Here is a 17,198-nt window from a genome sequence, read left to right as displayed (position 1 = left end):
CTTCGGTGCTCCCGCTGTGGGTTTAAATTTGGGGATGACCGCAAGAGAGGTCAGTACGGCTGCTTCCCCGCTTCACGTGAAACATGTGGTTTCATTCCCCAGGGGCTGAAGCTCCCTAGACTTCACTGGATTCAGCAGCTAAAGGGCAAAACCCAGGGGGAGCCATTGCTGATATACTAAATTCTTTTTTCAGGACACAAAGGGGTATATTGCCTTGCCGAAAATCCAGGGAGCCGTATTCACTGCGGCAAAGCAAAACAGACCATCCACAGAAAGAAGCAAAGCAAAACAACGCTGGGTGCAACAGCTCCTTCGACCTCCTTTGTCATTTCTGATTTGATAAGCAGAGAAGCCCAGGAATTGTATTTTCCACTATGAAACATAACCCAGTGCAGGCTGGGCTTTGGGAAAAGTATTTATCAGAGGGGAAGAAATGGAATTAAATTCCTTATAGGTAGAAAAAGAGCTCGGTTTCTGCCTTTATTTCCCAAGCTGTGCTTTTTAAGTTCATAGGATGGTGCTATCAAAGCTGTAATTTTCCTGACAGTCCTTTGAAGGACGCGCCTCTCCTTAGACTCCTGCCCCTCTTCTTTCTTGGCCCACTTGTGCAGAGGATGCTCAAGATGGAAACTCCTCTCGGTAGGGGCTAGAACAGCTCTTTGCAGCTTTTACGTGGAGGGTGGGTGATGAACTTCTGAAGGTCTGCGTAAGCGAAGGTTAAACAATTAATAACATCAGTAACGATCACCAAAATAAAAGACTGAACTGGCCTGAAGTGCTGCGTGATGTTGTGCTAGCAATTTTGTTAGAGGTGCTACAAGAAGTAGCTGGTAAGTTAGCAGTTATGCCCAGCGCGGCGCTTGAGGAAAAAATACACTTGAAAATTTCTCTCTTTATGTGTTCAGAGTTTGGATAAACCGCAACCTTCTGCAGCGTTTCAGCAGTTATCAAACAACGCTGCTGCAAAACTGGAAATGCGAATCCCCGCTTGAGTTTCCCTGCGGTGAACAGGTTTGATTACAGGGGTACAAAATGTCTTGTTTCGGCTTTGTTTTCTCAGGTAGTTTCATTCCAATTACTTCATTAGTTGATACTTTAATAATTCGTTTTGCTTTCCTAGTCAAAAAGTCCCAAACTAGTTTCATCAAAATTGACAGCTTCTTGTTTTGGGAGGAGGGTACATTTTCTTCCAGTGCCTGTAGGCACTAGCATGGAGTTCTCCCTATCGCTTGGTATTATCCCTGCATCTCTTCCAAAGCAAGCAGGGTAGTGCTATGCCTCCAGGGGATGCTCAGCTGTCCCAGTGACTCAGCTCTCCAGAACCATCCCAGCATGTACCTTCACATCTGTTGCACTCCCTCCTTGTCCTCGTTGACCCAACTATGGAGCTCAGTATTTCATTTAGCCTTTACACCTTTCTCGATTCTTAGAAAGTCCCTGCATCTCACATCCATGTGAAAATAGGTTTTATAATGGCTCTGTAAATAGTTTATCATTTGGAATGACCTGCAGAGAGAAGCACCACAGCTCCAGCCCGTGGGCAGGTTTTGTTCCCTTGCCATCATATTGCTCACGAGCGGCTGATGCTCCCAGGGGTTCACATGGCCCAGCTCACTGAAGCAGGGCAGCAAACGTGTTGGGAGGGATCACAGAATGCTTTGGGTTGGAAGGGACCTTAAAGATCACTTAGTTCCAACCCCCTGCCATGGGCAGGGACACCTCCCACTAGACCAGGCTGCTCAAAGCCCCATCCAGCCTGGCCTTGAACACCTCCAGGGATGGGGCATCCACAGCTTCTCTGGGCAGCCCGTTCCAGTGTCCAGTGATGTCTTTCACTTAATCAGGTGACATCGTCAGATAAAATACAGGAGTTTTCAATCAGAAAAGTCTTTCTCCAGGTGCACGCATGATCCAGATCTTGGCCACTTTGATCATCCATACCAGCTACCCTAGGAAGAGATTCTTGCTCTCCTTCTAAAGCTTTCTCTGATATTTCTGGGTCATCACAGAAATCACTGTAACAGCGTTTCCAAGGGTTTGTTAATATTGGCATTTCACCACAAATGTAAATTAATGGATATTCGATGGAGCCTGCATTTGATCCATGTGCATTTCCCTACCTTACAGCAAAACGCATCAGAGCAGTTTACGAACGTTGTTTTCTTCTACCTAACCTCTGTCTCCAAGATCCAGAGAGATACTTCTTGTAATAACTAGACTTTATTATATCATCTGTTCCGCGGAAGTAGAAATGCAGTTCGCAATAAAAAACTCCTCGGCAGGGTAGGGGAGGAAATGAAGGCGCATCAGTCACTGCCGACCGAGAGGGACGGGCTCTGTAAAACAGACACGTTGAGACATTCATTGCAAAGGAACTCTGGGGAACTTGCTCGCGAGCCAACTGCACGATTTCCTCTCCAGAGCCGTGCTGTGACCCCACGTTCATGTGAGGAACAGACAAGTCGAAGAGCACAGGAGGAAACGAGAGCTGCTGCTCACGCTGCAGACAGCATCCCGCAGGGTTTAGAGTCTGATCAGAGGCTGAGGATGCAAAATAATGCCCTCAGAAGCATTTTTAATATCCTGGATAGTTTATACACCACGCTGGGCACTCTATCAGAGAGATGGCGGTATTTGGGAGGCCAGGTAAAGCAGTCTTCAGCCCAAAAAGAGCTAGCAAGTCTGGCAAGTGAAATACACGGCCATTGCAGCCTCCTCTGGACAGAGAGGGAAAAGGAGGAGCCGTTGGGAAAAGCGGCATGGAATGGGAGGGTAAGAAGCACTGGACTGACCAACACGCTGCATGAGAAGCAAAGATGCTGGTATTGCCAGGGAGATGGGAGTCTCATTCCCACTCTCTCCAGGCAGAGCCAGAAATAGGAAAGATGGGCTTGCTGCCATTGAAACTCTGCTAAAGAGGTGATTTAAATTGCCTTGGACCACAGCTCCTCCGAGTCCTCCCCTTAGGTGATGCGAGCTGCAACCATTGAGCCCCTCAGCAGAAGGATGCTGGAAGATGAAGAGTATGTCTGTGTTTTGATTCCTCTTTCCCCCCCAGCACGTTTCAGTCATGTCTGCGGGGTCTCTCCCCCAGGCTCCCCTCCAGATGGGCTTAGAGCGCAAAAACGCGCTTGCCGGTACCATTTCTGTAACTACAGCAATATTCGGGTTTGAACCCTGGAGCGAGTCACCACAGAAGGGCTCTAACGGATGCACAAAACTTCACTGCACACAAAACGAAGCCGGTTTATTTCACATCTGTCCCAGCCTTGGAGTCCACAGCCCAGCCAGCGATCTCGAACTTTCTAACGCATCCTGATTCATCTGCAATTCAGATCCTTCTCCAGTCTAGCCCAGTGGCTCCCAGTCTGCCTCTCTCCATGCTGGGCTGGAAGCCACCATCATCATGTGAAAAATCAAACTCTTCTCTCCCCTTTTTTCTTCTTTGAAAATATTTCACTGCTTTATGGAACATAGAAAATTCTGAGCAGGTGAAAAATACTCAGATATTTTTCTTCAGAGGGTTCTTCCTGGGATGGCTAACCGCCTTCGGCTTGTCTCTTGGCTGGTGTATCCCTGAGCTCCTCTTCCTTTCTCTGCTCCAGCCTGGCCTCTGGAAGGCTGATGGGCTCCAGTTGTTTTGGGCCCCGTGGGTTAACCCCTCCCTTCCCAAATGTAGCTCAAATACAGAGCTTTTCCGACCAAAGCCATTTCTCCATCTTCTCTCACACAAAGGGATTGTAGGACATAGTTTTTTGTCCCTAAGAAGCTGCGAGTTTATCCAATTTAAATGTCAAATTCCAAATGCCATGAAAACCACGAGGAGGTATCATTGTTCAGTAAGATATTTTCAGTATCTGGAAAGAGAAACCTCCTGCCCACCAGCAAGGACTGCGCAATTTCCCACAACCCCAACGCCCCGAGATGAATGAAACCAAGTGAGGATCAGCCCTCTAAAGCCACGGAGAGCAGGGAGGGAATCCGCTGTTTCATCTCCTTTCTCTTTGATGTAGCTGCTTCATTTAAAAGTGCTTTAGTTGCCATACTAATAAAATCTGACCTCTGGAGCTTAAAATAGGATTGTGTTGGTTTTTTTCTTTTTAGCATAGCCTGCTATGAGGAAACATCGTAGGCAGGCCCAGTCAAAGCTGTGTCCGATCTGCCTGATCTGGGGTGCCCCTGACTACCATGCTTTCCCCTGGCAGACACAGCCTGGTCTCCTGACAAAACACTGCTTGAGGACCAGAGAGGTACCATACTGATATGGGTGGGAATACTTTTCCAAGCATCACTCGCTCATCACAATTGTCTGCGTATGTACTCCGTAGGTTAAAATTCCCTTGGCAGAGCTCCGAGCATCTCCCAAGGGCTCAGGCAGTCACTCTCCACTTGGCTTCCTCTAGGGAAAGCTCCTGTATCCCGCTGAGGAATCTTCTCAAGCATGCCTTTCCCTTGGGAGGGGCCTGTTGTATTTCAAAGAGACACGGGATGGCTTTTTTAAGAAAACCTAACCCACTTAGGTGCTAGCCTAACCCGCTCTTCCCTGAACAGACAGTACAGGGATCACATCCTCTCATCCGAAGAGCGTGGATGGGCAGCAAGCTCACGATGTTGACACGGAAAGTACCATCATTAGCATCCCAATGAAATGGGTTGGCTACTGCTGCTTGTGTCAGGGCTGCTGGTCCACGGTCTGCACAGGCCACAGCAATAGCCAGGCAGAGAGACGTTCAGGAACCATAATAACCAGAAAATATTTTTTTTTTTTTTTAACACTCGGAAGATTAAGAAAGCAGCAAGAAGGAAGCACCCGTAGCCTGCAGTGCTTCCTGCAGAGTTTGCAGAATGCGAAAGGACCCATTTTGGAGATAGTGTCTCTCAATCTCCCAGCCCTACAGGTAAAGTGAAACACATCCGCAACTTCCTTATTAACATTTTTTGTATTCGTTAGCGCCATTCCATAGAAATTCTAGGAAAACTTACTCCTAGTAAACCCTTTGAATTTAGCTAACCTGGGTTTTATTCCCTGCTTCACCACTCCAAGCGCAAACTTCTCTCTGAATCTTAATTTCTATCCATAAAAAGGGTAATTCTTCCTTAACATAGCCTACGTAATCTCCTAGCACCTTTTAAGGCATCGTGATATTTAAACATAAAACATATAAACACCAACAGAACTGTCTTCTCATCTACCCCTCTGCCTTGAGGCAGGACAAACTAACTAAACTGCGCTTAGAAAGCGTTTGATGAAATTTTAATAGTAGACCTGCGTAAAGGTTAAAGTTGCACAACCTTCCTAAACACAGCCGTTCTGGTACTTACCTGCTCCGCTCAGATGCTTCACACATCTTGAACTGTGCAGCTGTTTTTTTTTATTCAGGAGCAGCTCAGCCCAAGTTGAAACTAGCAAGAGATGTGAAAGGCAGCGTGAAAGGCTTCTGTAAATACATCACTGTCAAAAAAGAAAAGGAAAAGAAAGAAAAAAGAAAGTCTGCTGCTCAACGTGGCAGGGATGTAGTGACGGAAGACGCGAAAAAGGCCAAGGTGACCAGCACTTTTTTCTCTTTTCGGTTTTGGGCTCCCCCATACAGTAGGACAATGGAGCAAGTCCAGCAGAAGACCAACAAGACGATTAGGGGGTGTAAGTACGCAACGCACAAGGAGAAGCTGAGTGCACTCAGCCTTAAGAACAGAAGGTCTTACCGCTGTTTCCAACTCCCTGCTAGGAGAGTAGGAAGGATACAAGAGCCAGACTCTTCTTGGAGGTGCAGGGGCATGACATTAGATCCAACAGCTACTTGTGAAACAATGGGCATTCTGACTAGACATGAGGATGGTTCATTTGTTACCTCAAGGGTAGCAAAATACAGAAATGGGATGCCCACAGAGGCTGTGGCATCTCCATCCTTCGAGATACAGAAAACTTGCCTGGACCTCCAGAGGTCTCTTCCAGCTGCACTTCTACAATTCTGTTCTACAATTCTACTTTATGATTCATGGCAAAGCAAGCTGCAGGGTAACGAGCGGAGACCATTTCCCTGACTGCCGGCAGATCCCTAACCAGTGGAATGCCTCTGCTATCACACACAGGTTCTATATTTATCTTTAAATAACTGCTGTATCAGAACACATTTTCTACAAAGAACATAAGCTTCTATTATGGACCTAATGCCTCTGCAAGCAACCAAACGATTTGAAAGTTATTTTTTCCTGAGTACAGGAGACAGGATCAAATAGACACTTCAGTATGTTAACCTTCCACTAAAGAAAAGGCACGTTCGTAACAGCAATCTAGTATGAGCATACTTCATCAAATCCTTTATCACTAATCACATGCACGGTAACATCTGTGCAAGCCAGTTGGCTCTGGACACCTCCTGCGGTTCTTGAAAGACTATTTCTTGGCAGGTTCTGTTTTTTTACTCTAATTGAAAGGTTAATCAAATCAGTCATACTTGTATGTTGGCTAAATAAACACACTGTCTCCACTGATGATGAAACAGATGCATTACCACTCACGTTTCCCACGGGGTTCATTTGTTCCATGATTGCATTTGGTTTTCTTCAAGCTTCTCTACGCAGTATCTGACAGCATTTTGGATAGTTTTCATAAGGAAATCTACCTTTCAGCTGCTACTGCATTCACATATCTCTTGACTCTTTGGCAAAGGTGTTATATATCCTCAACACCGCTTCGTTGTGGAAGAAGTTAATCCTAAAAAAGGTGAGAACTTTTACTGAGGCAGAAATGCATTATCGAGTCTAGCAGTTTACGTTCCTGAGGCAGAACCTGCTAACACATTCAAGCCCGGTTTCTCTCTGCCTCTTCTCCCTCGGTGCTGGGTCTCATTCTGCAGGAAGCTGTTTTAGCAGGTCCTCTTCGCTTCTAGAACCCAGTCCTGCAAACTCATATGCCTCGCGTTTGATTTCACGCACAGTTAAACAGTGCCCCCGACTCATTACATCCACGTATCTCTTTTTAGTGCTTACATTTGCTACAGCAATTCATCGTTCCTGAGGCAGACAGAAGATATGCTGAATGCATGACAGGTAGGAAGTATTTATTCAAGGTAAGTTTCGTGTATCACATTTCCAAAAGTCCAAAAGCTACAACAGCTGGTGCTGGTTTTAAAGGAAAAGGCATTAAAAACTCTCTGCAACCTGGTAACTAGTATAGTGAAGGATACAAGCCATACAAAGATTAACACAAAGATTTAGGTGATTTCAGCATTAGTGTATTTGAAGGGATAAAAAAAAAAAAAAGGTGTACTTTTATCTACACAAAAAAAAAGTATCTATGCAATGCATTACTGTAGTTCTCTAGGGTGGGATTCATCTCACCTGTTCTAACAGATGTAGATTACTAAACTACTTTGCTAAACTGTTAAAAAATGCACCCTCCGCAGGGGTCTGGAAGTAACTCAGGTTTCAGAGAGATTCTCTCCCTCCACTGACAGTAAAGGGAGACCAGACTTGCCAGGTCTGCACGTCTAAACAACCTAAGTCATTTGCACAACAACTCATCAGCCAACAATTAACTCCCACTGCATTCCCTCCTCCTTTTTTTACTATTTTTAAAAGTTAAAGCCTAAAATTATGTTGTCAGCTTGCAATCTTAGGTCTCCACGTTAAAGACTTTGTCTTAATCTATCTCATAATGAAGAGGAAACTGTATTACGGAGAGCTGAACATCACACAAAGAAAAGGCACATCACTCTGCTGTTACAAGTAAATGGCATTTGGGGAAAAATACCACTTTCTTCCACCCTGTACCGCACTTTTTTAACTTCCAATGCACCCAAAACCATCTTGAGGCAAAGTATAACATTCTCATTTAGTACACTTTGTCACCTTACCAAAAGTCACGCTGATAGAAATTTTAGCTTCCCTGTTATCATCCTGTAGCCCCTTATTGATTACAACAGAAACGCCAAATCCAGGAATAAATTGGGATAGCTGGGAAACCCAGAGGCAGCAGTAACAGGCAAGAGGCACGGTACTGACCTCCGTGGGAATTCACCCATCTTGAAATTTACTCCCACTGTGTTTTTACAGCTTGAATTTGTCCTTCACTTGAGCACTTTGTTGAACTGAGATGTGGGAAAAAAGGCAACAGAAACAGTGGCCAAGTATCAGCTGGATTTACCTTTTAAGCCATAGCACAAAAGACATTTGAAATGAATAATTTCTCTGTAGAAAGCTTTGCATACGCTAAAAATAGCAGCTTACCTCAGTTTAATGACACTGTAATTGTAAAAGCTTCTCTGTAAAATGGTTCTGCATAGAAATACAAAATGTTTGAAAAAAAAAAATAGCATGATAAGCTATTGTTTAAAGTAGGTTTTTATCTTGTATTTTGAATCGTTCTGTGAATGGTTCACAAGGTGCTGTAATACACTTGATGACATACAGAGAAGGAGATATCTGCAATCCCCAGCCGGAGTTTAATGGCTTGCTGATCAAACAATAAATGCTTTTAGGATAACTTTTTCATCTACTAGAATCTGAACTGACAAAAATGGCAAAGTCAGGTTATTAGAACTGTGCGTGTATTAGGAAATACAACTGAATATAGATTTGGGAGACTAGTTTTTAATATTTATTTAGTAAAACTCACTATACAAACAAGTTATCACAACAGCATAATATGTGGGCTTATATTTCCTCCTTCCTTCAAGCTATTTCTTTGTTGCAGTAAAAACACATATATACATTTACAATGATTTCCCTTTAAAGCACTGGGATTTCATATATTAAAACATACCTGGTGAAATAAGCTTGAAATAATTGTACATTGCTTGGAAAAAGATTTGAGTAATTTACTCTTACCAGAGTGCCATTGTTGCACAGTATTCAAAAAAATGAACCACCACTAAAATATAGAGTAAAACATTTAAAAGTACATTTATTTAAAATGTGGGCAAAATATCAATATAAAAGAAAATAGAGTATAAGAAATAAAAATAAAGTACAAAACATTTTCATCTTCAACATCCATAATTTAATAGATAGCAAGCCCTTTTATTTTTACATCCAAATTACACTTTTGGCTGAAGTACCATCATTTACGTTAAAATGTTTAAAAACGGGCTAATCATGATAGCTAAAGTGGGCTCTTTTAAAATGGTAGTATAATACAAAACATAGTAAATTATGTTTCAGCATAATAAAATTACACATCCTAAAAAAGATGCAGTTTATTTTTGCTTTCCTGCTTTAAACTGGTCATCATCCCTAGGAAAACAGCTGGAAAACAGCATCCACAGGAAGTTTTAGTTGCTTTGTACAATGGCTGAACAGCTAGATTTAATGCTCCAAGGATTCCGAAGCAGTAAGGCATTTTACTACCCATCAAGTAAATTTATATGTATGTTTGTTAAGAAAGAACAACTTTAAGAAATGATTGCAAAATAGAACTTTTATAAAAAACATACATAAAGACATAGAACTCCTACTGGTTCCTACACTGCATTTATCAAACAGGGTTTATAATCCTCAGTAAAAAGCTATTTTCCTCATCCACAAGTAACTCGTGACCAATATTTTCCATCATGACAAGTTGTTTTCTTCCTATTGCTTCATATTCTAGTATTGTTATTTTCTGACAACCCCGACTCCCACCTCCACTGAAGTACTTCCTATCGAAAAGTAATTCCACTTCGAATTTAAGCTAGGTTTCTGGGTGTTAAACTGCCCTCCCATCAAGTAAACATTACACATCCTAAAACATTATAAATGATGAGTTCATAATTAAGAAAACCTTTCAGTAAACTACAGTTCCCCAAGCAGTGGACAGCCTTTACACAAAAAGGATATGATTCGTAATCCAGTGTTTGAGTAAGTACTCCAGTCAGGACAAACTCAGCATTGTGGACATCTGGAAATACCAAAAACATGCACAGATTTTACACCCTGCAAAGACATTCTGCCTCATGTCTGTCAGGAGGGGCCATTCTGTACCTTTCTGCTCTCCACGCAAAGGTGTAAGGGAGTATTGTCCCACCATTACCAGAGCCCTACTGTTAGCTGTTACACACGGCGCTAGGCTTCCAGCGCATGTCTTTATTAATAAACACACCGTGTCCTGGGGTTCTACAGTTCAGTAAAAATAGATAGTGAAAAACCCCAAATCTTTAACTAACTCGATGAATACTGAGACAGTAATCTTGCCTCAGGCAGGACAGAAGCCTCAAGTTCAAGCCAGTGATTTATGGTGATCTGGCTATAAAATACCTTTATTAGAAAATCTAGCAAACAGCTGGCTCAGATTTCTCTGCGGTTTGCAGGATAGACCACGTATTCCTCTGTTATTACCTGAGAGCTTCAAAAGATGTGTACTTGTAAAATAATAATAATAAAAAAATCAAAACACCAGTTGTATTGTTCAAATTACATTGACAGCTTATACATACCTATGGCTCTTGCGAAATATTCTCGGCATAAGTGAAGATCATTCTCACAGGAAATCAAGATTATCTCAGGCAAACTCTAAACAAAAGAAACTAATGGTGAGCTCAGAATAGCACAGTAAGGTATTACTAATACATTTTCAAAAGCAACACTGTACACACTTTGTTCTGCTTATGCTCCATGAGTTTTCGAAAAGAAGGTTGTTTAGATAATACTTTTCCTCCCGCACACTCCACAATAGCTTTCATGGTGGAAAGGCTGGGACAAATTCCAGGTGTAATGTAAAAATATTTTCCCTAAAAAGAGAAGAGAAAGAATAAGAAAAAAGCATTATTTTGTCAATTGATTTCTGCAAGACGTCAAGTTTTATTATCATGTTACTCCTATACAATCACAGGGCGGGCTTTGTAAGCTGGTGTTAGATACCACAGCTTAAAGCAACAAATTTCATCAGCTGTTGAGTTGTCCTTAATTAGCACTGATCTGTTTTCCCCGGTGAGGCAAACCCACAATTTTAATAAATATGAACAGCTCAGGTGTGCCTATTTCAACACCTTTAAAATAATAACCAGGAAACCTTCAAATGACCACAGGTTAAACTATGGTTAAAGAAAAATCAAAAAAAAGCCAAAAAACCAAACAAAAAATCCACCAACCCCCCCCAAAAAAAGTTAACTGCAGCTTGGTAAGACTATAGGAACAACAGTGTTCCTTGCTTCTTCAAGCACAGGGACATCTCAAGTGTCACAAAAGAACTTTCAGCTTTTAATTGGTAGCCAATGTATTACTTTCTGACAAAAATTATCCTCCTGCTTGACTGAGACTGATAGTGGTGATCAGATCACGTAGATTATCTTTGTTTACCAGCTAGGAATAAAAAAAACCAAACCACCTTGCCATTTAGACTGCAAAACTGAGTGAAATGTATTATTTAGCCTTAATAAGAGACACAGATTCTTTTTCATTACAAGTTGTAAAAATACCCTTTTTAGGTGGTTTGCCTCAAGAAGTCTCAAATTCAGTTACACTGAAGAATCTCTAGCAACTTTGATTTCTGCACTCTGCACTGTAACACAATTTTAACCAGAGGCATGAAAACCATCTTGCACCATCCCTGCAAACAGCCTGGTGCTAAGTACAGTCTTCAAGGAGAATTGGACCAGAACTCCCTGAGGCTGAAGTGCAAACTCACCCTCAGACCCCCAGTTTGAAGAGCAAGTGCTTTGACTATCAGGCCGGTATTGAAAAAAGAGCAAAGTCCCTTCCATAAGTGGCATTTTACAAATAATACAGCAGTGTTCTAAATTTTGTAAGAGAACAAATACTGTTAACTATACTGAGCGTATACTGAGCATGTTTTGTTCACATCTACAGGATCCAGTCACTTAGAGAGCTTAGACCCATCCCAACAATGCTTAGGCAGGATATAGGCATAAAGTAACAAACAAAATTTAAACCAAATGCTTCGCGTTATATGCTAGTCTGTTTTATAGCCCTCGACTACAAGAGCTGTGGTCCCAATGCCTAAAACATCAGGTTGAAAAGCTCCAAGTATTTAAATGTTCTTTTAAACCACTTACCTTGAACAGTGGAGCTACTTGTGCTCGCTTTAGAGACTCCTCTAAACTAAAGCAGAATAGCACCTCAGCTTCAGCATCTCTGAGCACAAAGTTCTGCTCATCTGAAAAAGAAAGACTGATGATGTAATGCAGGAAAGAAAAAAACATCCACGTCACTCAAGATCTAGTATGATCAGAAAACTTTGGTGGGAGAGTGCCTCTGAATGGTAAACACTCACTAATTTTAACATGATTAGGCATCTTGTAAGGATGACCCACGACTACTTGGAGAATAAAATTGTGTGTGTATTTTCCACTTGTGCATCTAGCAACAACCATTGTCCTATGAAGTCCCTTTTTCTAACTTATTGGGGGAACCTGCGAACTTTTATTTGTTGATTCTCTACAAAGAGGCAGAATGATTAAGTTTAAGTTCAAATCACTGTGAACAACTTATGAAAGCCCAGAAACTGTCTTCAACTCCTCACGCTGCCTTAACAGAACAACCTATCCATCTGGTTTTCCCTTGTCCTATTATTCACCTGATTTTTATTTATTTTTTTTTTTTTATTAGGGATGGAATTTTAGTCTTAACTTACCTTTTCACAAAAAGCTACATCAAACACATTTCGAAATCAGCTTTAATTCAAAATACTTAAGTTTAACGAAAAACAGAATGTATATGGAGAACAAATTGGTCTTTCCAAGTATAATTCTGACAACCTGCAAGAGATGGTGTTAACACTCTTCCATAAGACCAAGAAAACCAATAGGACAATTTTTCTAAACAATTGCTGTATTTTAAGTCATTGTACTAGGTACAAAATTGAAGGCAGCCCATTAGCTACAAATCGACTAAATTTCAGTAGACAAGTAAAGTACTTCAAGTCCTAGATCAAAACGGTCATCCTTCTGTATCCCCTGACCTTCTTTATCTTCTAACAGCTTTCAAAGGGATTGATTTCTCAGCTCACTGATGCTGAACCAAGCAAGTCGCTTTCTCCAGATTTATAAAAATGCTTATAAAAATGCTTGCTGTTTATTGATTTAAGTCTTTGTGATGGTTAGGCAGCAATGCTATACATTTGCTCCTTTCAAATGAATTATATAAAAAGCATAAAACAATCATAAAACAAATAATCAGCCTTTAAGAAGATTTTCTTCAGATTCAACATCCTTGTCAAGTAGACTTAAACCATCTATTTTTTTCTCTTCAGCTGTCAACAGAAAAGCGGTGCAAACACAAAGTCAACGTATTCCAAGACAGTTACGGTACTAGACCAATTAATTTTAATTATTTAAATGCATTTTTGTATTTACAACATTGGCTTCGTTCTTTACAACTAATACTTTAGAAAAAATATTGAAAACAAAAGCATTTGGGGTTTAAAAAGTAATGTAATCAAATCTGCAAAGGACCACATGAGAAAGAAATATAATGCTTAACAACATGCAACTATTTAAACACTCTAAAGTCAACTTTTAAAGTATTTTTTTTTACTTCATTTAATGGAAAGAAACAACATTACATGAAATAAAAACTAAAAGAAACAAAATGTTCTGTTGAAAGAACTTAATAAAAAAATAATACATAATTTCTTCTTATTTAATGACACCAAGTGAAATACAAACCTCAAGTGAAATACGAACTAGCTGCTAGTATAATTGTTTAAACATAACATGAGTTATTAACTATACTAGTCAGATTTGCTGTAGACTTAAAATCTCTGCTGTCAAAACTGAACTCTTTAGGAAACTGGCAAGAGAAGACACTAAAGTCAGAAGTCAAAACAATTAAGTGTATTTAAATATGCATGCTCTCTTCGCATACCTAAATCAGCAAACCTTCAGTTTACTATATAAGATGATACTAGTTTAACTTACCAACAAACTTCTGGCATTTGAAACACTCTTCTAACCACTCTGGAGTTACTATGTGCTTGACTACAGAAATTGCTGTCAGGAACTTGACGGTTCGGGTCACTTTACTGGCAATTAGGTGGGTACATTTCTGGGCAGATTCTGCTACTTCACCTCCGAGGATATATAGTTTCTGAAAGTTGTACAACACAGAAATCAGAATGGAACAGTCCTTTAAAAACTGGAGGAAAAAAACGAATCATAACATCACCATCAACTAAAACTAAGCTCCTAACGAAACAGTAAATGTAGGAAAATTCTGTATTACAGCCATTCGTTTACTAAAGATGATTAAAGGGCAGAATTTACAGCATTGAATATCCAGGTATTTCCAGACACAAATTTCATCTGGCAAGACTGAAAGCTACATTCTGCTTCTGCAGTTTTTCTGGTTTTTTTTTTTTTTTTTTAAGAAAGGAAAGAAATAATTATAAGATACAAATTAAAATCTAAGTACAACATGCTATTAAATTTAAGTAAGCAGAAAATTTAATGATTTTGCTCTTTTCTATGGAAGGTGTAACATACCCTGTAGCTACAGTAAACTTAATTTTGCTAGTATTTTCTTTGAAGAGAAAAGCAACTCATGAAAAACATGTGTTCTTTAAATACACTAGTTCCACATGTATTTTTGATGATACTGAGTAACTACCCCTCAGTAACTACCCCTTTCCTTGGTTTAAACTACCAAACCCAAACTAATTCTTCACAGTTGCTGTCTTGTCAGTTAGATAGAAGTCATTATCTGAAGGGATTAGTAATACAACTAATTAGCTGGTGAGGCATATCAAATTACCACAGGTGTTAGTTACAAGTAGAGTGCTCCCTCTCATAAACATTTAAAGAATGAAAAAATACTTGGACAGCTTCAGTATCTATGCACCAGGGATTTCTGATTTTCTATGACGAGCATTTTGTACAAAAGAATAAAAAACCCACCAATATCTTTAAGTATAAATATTTAACATACTGGGGTGATTTTACTACAAAAGTCATCAGGAGACACCCAAGCGAGAAGGCCTATGGGGTTATTAGAAGCCCTGAAAGATCTCTGCCATCCCTCTGTACTGCTCTGATAATAACGAACAAGTAGGTTAGACAGGGACAATGTTTTAAGGTTTTCTTTACCGTGCTGGCTTACTTTGACGGTTTGCATAAAGATTATATACAAAAATAGTATTCAGTGACACTGAACCTCTCTACTATTTATCCCCTTCGGGTACGTATAAACACACTGTGAATAGCACACCTGTACACCTACAAAAGGCAAAGGCTGTTATTTCCATAGTTAATACATGTTCACCTCAAACGCTGTATACCTATGAGGGCACATCTTGTAAGGTTTCCATCCTGACGTTCAAGGAACCCTTTGGGCATGCAGGAAAAAAAACCTACCCCTCCATCCCAAGAGGACGGGGAGTATCCAGACTCAGGTAGGTACCCGAACTCTGAAAGGTCTTGATGATATCATCGCTGACAAGTTTAGATTCAACTTCACAGGCCTCGAGGCTGAAGTTGATTTTTCATTTCTGTGAGCCATAGCTGTTACCAAAACAGATTCTCCATATAACTAACCCGGTACCAACATGACAAAAAAATGAGGAGCTGACACTGGAACTTTACATGACAAGCTAAAAAGTATTTTAAGTCCCAAAATATTTAATACCAAGCTCCAACCGCAAGGGAATAAACTCCAAAGTTTTTACTACTTTAAAAAGAAGTTTAGGTAAAATAAAGACATTAGGTATTTTTGAGTACACTGACTAGGCCTCATTTACTTTTGATTAGCTGGAGCAGGCATCGGCGTCAGGATCTTTCATGCACTACTGAGATCAGCAGTTAAAAAAACCCTGTGCCAACATGTGACAAATAACGTAAATTAAAAGTTCTTTTGGAACAAATATTTACTAGTTATTAAGGTTCAAGGAGTGATTGGATTTTTATACCATTAGAAGAATGTTACAAATTATTTAGAGGTAAATTCTGGTACAGCTTTATGAGGGAACAGAACAAAATCTCCATGGGAACTTATTATCTCACACCTGCCATAAGCTTTGTCATCAGCTTGCTTTGAAGCATTTGGCCTTACAGATAACAACTAGATTAGAAGAGTCTTGGGTCTCATCCAGTACAACCATCACTACTTTTCTCACCTAAATTTAGTCATGAAGTTTGCTGATTTAAAAACAAACGTGGAAGCAGCCTTCTTGCTTTTTAAATAATCGTATAGAAAGAACAAATAAGTAGCATAGAAGCACGAAGTAGTTAACTAAAGCTGAACACTTACCAAAGCTCATTTCACGTAAATCTATGCTCTAACCTCAGCCCCAGTAAGCATGGGGTTTTATCCACTAGATGTACCTTAATCAAGTCTTAGATAGCAAAAATTCAACATCAAGAAAAAAGTTAGGAGATGTTTCAATGTAGTTCACAGGAGATAAGCATGAAAGTCACCTTAATGTACTGTTGAACTTGCATAGGTTCAAATCCTGTGAAGAGCACCATCGGTGTCAATTCTGGGGTGAGTTTTTTAGTAGGTGGTGGTAGGTCTTCAATCCTACAAAATCCATGAAATACAGCAGAATGTGAAGTTTGGGGCCAAAGTTGTATTATTATTTTAAAACTACACAAGCACACTCTTGCAACTTTTATCAATGGAAGTACTCAGATGAATGAGAATTAGGCAGGATCAGTCTTGTGAAGAAAAAATTGCCATGCTGAGAACAGGACATTTTCTCCTGCTTCTATTCTCTCACAATTCTCTTAGTACTTCACTCTCTACTTATTATTTTATTCCTGCCAGTTGAGGAGCTGGCAATATGCAAAAACCATTTATAGTTATTTCAATTAGCAGGGCAGAGGATGGAACTAGACTGATGGCCAGCTGACACTTCTGTGGGAAAGTCAATTAAGGACTACCAGCACTGATGGCACACTCGTCTTACCTTGCTCTTTTGGCAGATGGCTGAAGACTGGATTCATTTTGCTTTGGTTTCAAAGGCAACCTCACACCCTGAAATTAGAATATCTACATGTTTACATCTGAATGGAGCAGGGAAACCAATTTCTGAAAGACGAAAACTATACATCGATATTCTGAGATTATATTAAAGAAAATTAAACATAAATGAAAAAAACAATACACACTGGTGCACCTATTGCTTACACAACTGACTCAAGAGCAAAGCTGAGAATTAACTAAAACTTCTCCACAAAGTTATGTAAACATGTAAGTGTACACCAAATAAAATATGGTGGGACTTTTTTTCCTTTAAATAAAGCTCGTAATCATCAATGGAAAACCCAAAG

At 40.2% G+C, this 17,198-nt stretch overlaps 1 protein-coding gene across 1 annotated transcript in view; it reads right to left on the bottom strand.

Annotated features, from left to right (window-relative positions):
* Window positions 1-8,878: 8,878 nt before the first annotated feature.
* Window positions 8,879-17,198, bottom strand: part of PAXIP1 (PAX interacting protein 1) — a 32,325-nt gene continuing 24,005 nt past the window's right edge. Inside the window, exons 14-21 of the mRNA XM_054191840.1 lie at window positions 16,835-16,902; window positions 16,344-16,446; window positions 13,854-14,022; window positions 11,991-12,091; window positions 10,572-10,706; window positions 10,413-10,488; window positions 9,818-9,877; window positions 8,879-9,368 (exon numbers count right to left, since the gene is read on the bottom strand). Coding sequence (XP_054047815.1) covers window positions 9,352-9,368; window positions 9,818-9,877; window positions 10,413-10,488; window positions 10,572-10,706; window positions 11,991-12,091; window positions 13,854-14,022; window positions 16,344-16,446; window positions 16,835-16,902 — 729 coding nt within the window. The 3' untranslated portion in view covers window positions 8,879-9,351. The remainder of the gene's footprint in view (window positions 9,369-9,817; window positions 9,878-10,412; window positions 10,489-10,571; window positions 10,707-11,990; window positions 12,092-13,853; window positions 14,023-16,343; window positions 16,447-16,834; window positions 16,903-17,198) is intronic.

Source organism: Rissa tridactyla, chromosome 2 (assembly GCF_028500815.1).
Source record: "Rissa tridactyla isolate bRisTri1 chromosome 2, bRisTri1.patW.cur.20221130, whole genome shotgun sequence".
Taxonomy (NCBI): domain Eukaryota; kingdom Metazoa; phylum Chordata; class Aves; order Charadriiformes; family Laridae; genus Rissa; species Rissa tridactyla.
This window is presented reverse-complemented; position numbering and strand designations above follow the sequence as displayed.